The 5,000-nt window shown below is 45.0% G+C and overlaps 1 protein-coding gene across 1 annotated transcript in view; it reads right to left on the reverse strand.

Moving 5' to 3' along the window:
* The window catches only part of mtd (TLD domain-containing protein mustard), a gene marked incomplete in the record, with an annotated part of 375,089 nt that overhangs the window by 298,482 nt on the left and 71,607 nt on the right, over positions 1 to 5,000 (reverse strand). Inside the window, 1 exon segment of the mRNA XM_086553982.1 lies at positions 4,474 to 4,595. Coding sequence (XP_086410108.1) covers positions 4,474 to 4,595 — 122 coding nt within the window.

Raw genomic sequence — 5,000 nt, forward strand, 5'->3', positions numbered from 1 at the left:
CTGGCCGATTGGAAGGCGAGAGGAGGGATTGGACGCAAGGGAGGGAGGGAGAGAGAGATGGGAGGGAGAGATGGGAGGAAGGGAGTGAGGGACGGGAGGGAGGGAGGGAGGGAGGGAGGGAGGGAGGGAGAGATGGGAGGGAGAGATGGGAGGAAGGGAGTGAGGGACGGGAGGGAGGAAGGGAGGAAGGGAGAGATGGGAGGGAGGGAGTGAGGGACGGGAGGGAGGAAGGGAGGGAGGGAGGGAGAGATAGAAAGGAGGGACGGGACGGGAGGGAGGAAGGGAGGAAGGAAGGGAGGGAGGGAGAGATAGAAAGGAGGGACGGGACGGGAGGGAGGGAGGGAAGGAAGAAATGGGGGGAGGGAGGAAGGGAGGGACGGGAGAGAGAGGAGCTAGGGAACAGGATAGGGAGAGGAGAGAGGCTGAACAGGGTGAGGAAAAGGGGAAAAGAGAGAGAGGAAAGGGTGTGGAACAGCAGAGGGGCAGGAGATGGGGAGAGGGGTGGGGTGGGAGAGGGAGGGGAGAGGGAGAGGAGAGGATGAGAGAGGAGAGAGGAAGGGGTGTGGAGCAAGAGAGGGAGAGGAGATGGGGAGAGGAGAGGGGAAGGAGAGGGGGAGGAGAGGGAGAGAAGGAGAGGAAAAGAGGAGGAGAGGATCAGGAGAGCGGAAGGAGAGAGGAGGAAGTGGAGAAGGGGAGGAGAGGGGGAGAGGAAAAGGGGAAGGGGAAGAGTGGGAAAGGAGAGGGTGGAGAGGGAAAGTGGATAGGAGAGGGATAGAAGAGAGGGAGGGAGGGAGGGAGGGAGGGAGGGAGGGGGAGAGGGAAGGAGAGAGAGGGAGAGAGAGAGAGAGAGAGAGAGAGAGAGAGAGAGAGAGAGAGAGAGAGAGAGAGAGAGAGGCAGAAAAGTAGTGAGAGCGGCGTGGAAGAGAAGAGGAGAGAAAGATGAGAAAAATGGTTGAGAAAGGGGTAGTAGTATAATCATTATGATGTAAATGATGCTGATACTGAGAATAATAAACGTAATCATGATAAAGATGATGAAGATGAAGATGAAGATGATGATGATGAAATGATGATGTGATAATGATGATGATGAAGATGAAGATGAAGATGAAGATGATGGTGATGAGGATGATAATGTGATAATGATGATGATGGTGGTGATGATGATAATGACGAATATGAATATGAATATGAATATGAGTATGAAGATAAATATGACTACGACTACTCTGTCAATCTTTCCCTGTCTATATATGTAAGAAATCTGCTAAGAATTTATACCGACGCGACTCTGTCCTTAATGAGTCTCCAACAAAACCAGTTTGGGGAAAATTGTGTCGTTTAATCTTTAAAGGGATAGTTGATGGTACAAGGGAGAAATATGGCTGAGAAAGGGAAAGAGGAGGAAGGAGAGAAAGGGAGGGAGAGAGGGAGAGAAAGAGGAAGAGGTGGGAAGAGAGAGGGAGTGGGAGAAAGGGAAAAGAGAGAGGAGAGAGAGTGAATGAAAGGAATAAGGGATAGGGAGAAAAAGGGAAGGAGAGTTCGAGTTTGAGAAAGCGAAAGAGATATCAAAGTGAGTTGAAAGATGAGGGAGAGAGAGAGGAGAAAGATGGGGGAGGAGAATGAGTGAGGGGGGATAGCGAGAGGGAGGAGTAAGAGAGAGAGAGAGAGAGAGAGAGAGAGAGAGAGAGAGAGAGAGAGAGAGAGAGAGAGAGAGAGAGAGAGAGAGAGAGAGCGAGAGACAGGGAGACAGGGAGACAGGGAGAGATGGAGAGAAGGAGGGAGGGAGGGAGGGAGGGAGGGGGAGGGAGGGAGAGAGGGAGGGAGGGAGGGAGGGAGGGAGGGAGGGAGAGAGAGGGTGATAGAGAGAAGGAGAGAGAGAGAAGGAGAGAGATGGAGAGAGAGAGAGAGAAAGAGAGAGAGAGGGAGAGAGAGAGAGAGAGAGAGAGAGAGAGAGAGAGAGAGAGAGAGAGAGAGAGAGAGAGAGAGAGAGAGAGAGAGAGAGAGAGAGGGGGGGGGGTATAGAGAGAAGAGAGAGGAGAAAGAAGGGGAGAGAGAAAGAAGGGAAGAGAAAGAGAGAAGAAAGAAGGGAAGAGAGTGAGAGAAAGGGGGGAAGAGAGAGAGGGAAAGAGAAAGAGAGAAGAAAGAAGGGAAGAGAGTGAGAGAAAGGGGGGAAGAGAGAGAGGGAAAGAGGGGAAGAGAGAGAGAGAGAATATACCTAAACAAACAGCCCGGCACTGCAATCACGAAACCTCAAGAGAGTACTTAAAGAAGAGATCATACTTTAAGAGACTGATTTCCAAACTCCTTAAACTCCAGGGGCAGCACGTGGCGCTGCACAGCCATTGTTCCCGGAATAACTTGTGGCGGCAAACTCGCCTTGGCTCGGATTACTCGCCCCGCGATGGCTGCCGGCGGTTCCCAGGAGGATAACACCTTTGTCGGGGAGTGGAAACGATGAGAATGACGACGGTTATGACGATAACGACATTGATTAAGGCAACAACGGTGATCCACGTAACTTACCTCCTTGTTACTATAGTACAACAAAGACATGTACTTGTAAGATTTTTACACAAGTCCGCAGCCAGTTTGATTAATCATTTTTATCTTATTTGGTTGCAAGTCAACAGCTGATATGATATATATTGTATGAACGAAATCTAAACTATCAGTTTTCTTCGATTGAAGTATTATAACAACTACTACTTGAATCGCAGAGAACAGGCAACTGGCCTGTTTTATTGTTCTTACACATTACCCACTATCGCACTTTCTTCCCTGTACATTGACCTGAAGGGACTCATTACCGCTGATTACACGGTTTGGCCATCACCTTTCAGTTATCAAGCCTTAACGGCTGTGACTCAGCTTGCCAAAGATGATATCTCTGGACTAGTGCTTCCCAAAGCGTGTGGCGCTATTATCTCCTTGGTATGCCGCGAATATAATATAATTTTGCTGTTTCGAGTATTCCTCACATTGATCGGCAAAAATAAGTCGAAGATTATATATATATATATATATATATATATATATATATATATATATATATATATATATATATATATATATATATATATATAAAGGACACTTGTGCCGCCAAAATCTTAGTTGTTTCTTAGTGTGCCGTCATACTAAATAGTTTGAAAACCACTGCTCTAGACTATTCTATTGGACAATTTATCTGCATCTTACAACTGTAATGCGAGAACGGTATTCATACGTTGCCACGATCACGATCATCAAATCGATACCATTGATGATGATTATGATGATATAAGACCGTAACAACATTAATGATGAAAGTAATACAATTAGGATGTTGATTACGAAATCAGTGTTACCGGCAACAATAACTGAACAACAATCTGAAACCATAACAATAACAGTAATAACTAATGACAAAGATAATAGAAAATACTAAAATTACTACTCAGTAAATCAAAATAATAACTACGCTAATAACTATCATGAGTTATTAGTATCATTGCTATTACTATTTCATCGTTATTTTAATTACCAACACTTATGTTTATGATAGAGATATACGTAAGGTTTAAGGATGGAAAAATATAAAATCTTGTAAAAATAGGCCAACCAGCGCATATTGATCCTCATTTCCTATGGAAATCAAATCACATCCTTAATGCTGGGAATTTAGGCTTATCTCGAGTTTACTCAAGGAAGGAAATTATAATCTTAGATGGGCTAAGAAAAGGAAAGCGCCAGAAGTTAGCCTCTCTGACTTGGGGAGCGCCACAGCTTGTTCTGGTCAGGCTTAAAGATCCAGTACGGAGCAGCGCCTTCCTAACCACATTATTATTAGCACTCGGCAATTAGAAGACTGGGATCTCCTGAAGTGATTTGTCATTGTCAGTAGGAATGACGAGAAACTTACGGTAAGTGGAAAAATTTCCCTGTTGTAATGCGTATTCATTCTCGGTTATTTTTTATGTAATTACTGTTTTATCCTTTGATTACTGGCTGGCAACAGAATCTACAATTTTCTTTTTCAGGTCAGTATCTAGGAATAGGATGACTAGACAACCTCTCACGTATCACGGACCTTAGTGCCAAAACAGTAGGCCACGCAATGAACTTTTATGGCTATTGGTTATTTAACTAGCACCATTGGCTTGCGCCCCCCCCCCTCCCAACACACACAAATAGTTTATAAGGTTATATCCCTTATCATAGTATATATTTATATATCTATGAAAACAGACACACCCACACAGAACAGTTTTACCGTTAACCAAGTCTCAGGGGGATCAAGTGGTTTATAACTGAAGTACGATCGCTTGTATTTATTAGATTTTTCTCTCGCTGTCCCTAAATCTACCTCTATTGATCGTTTTACTTCCACTTTCCCTGTCACTCTCTCTCGCCTACAGGCCTACCTAAAGCCCTCAGGAGTCATGGATCGAAGCTTTTCAGTCTAACCTAGGCCTATGCATAAAAGGTACTCACCTGGAGAGGGCGAAGGGATGTCCCTCGACGGCTCGGAAGAGGTTCGGTCCCCGATCTTCCGCCGCAGGACGTCCAGGTCGAAGGGATTGTGGATGGTGTGGTCAACGCTGCGGCTCTTCCCTCTGCGGATGCAAGAGGCATATTGTCAGCACCAAAATTCAGATAGGCAGTACAAGGGTGAAGCATAGGGGACGGATGAAGGCTCTCAGTTTCAAAATAGAATAAAAAGGAGAGATCATGAATTAACCAGAGACGATGTAGTATTCAATCAAATGAAGCTTACCACCACAGCAATTACAACACCAACAACACCAAAAGCGATATAAGTAATCGACATTAGAATTACATTATGCTCACGTAAAACTCAAGCGTACATATGCAACAGATTCAACTAAAATTTAGTAAATCTCAAAATGTGAATGAGCCACAGATTACCCTGTCAATATCATATTTTCCCGTTTTCTCTGATTCTACACTTGAAGAAAACGAGGAGATTCGCGACCAATAATACGACCCCAGACTAAATC

This window comes from Penaeus japonicus, unplaced genomic scaffold, assembly GCF_977035675.1.
Source record: "Penaeus japonicus unplaced genomic scaffold, GWHDUDI00000001_assembly GWHDUDI00000029, whole genome shotgun sequence".
NCBI classification, from domain to species: domain Eukaryota; kingdom Metazoa; phylum Arthropoda; class Malacostraca; order Decapoda; family Penaeidae; genus Penaeus; species Penaeus japonicus.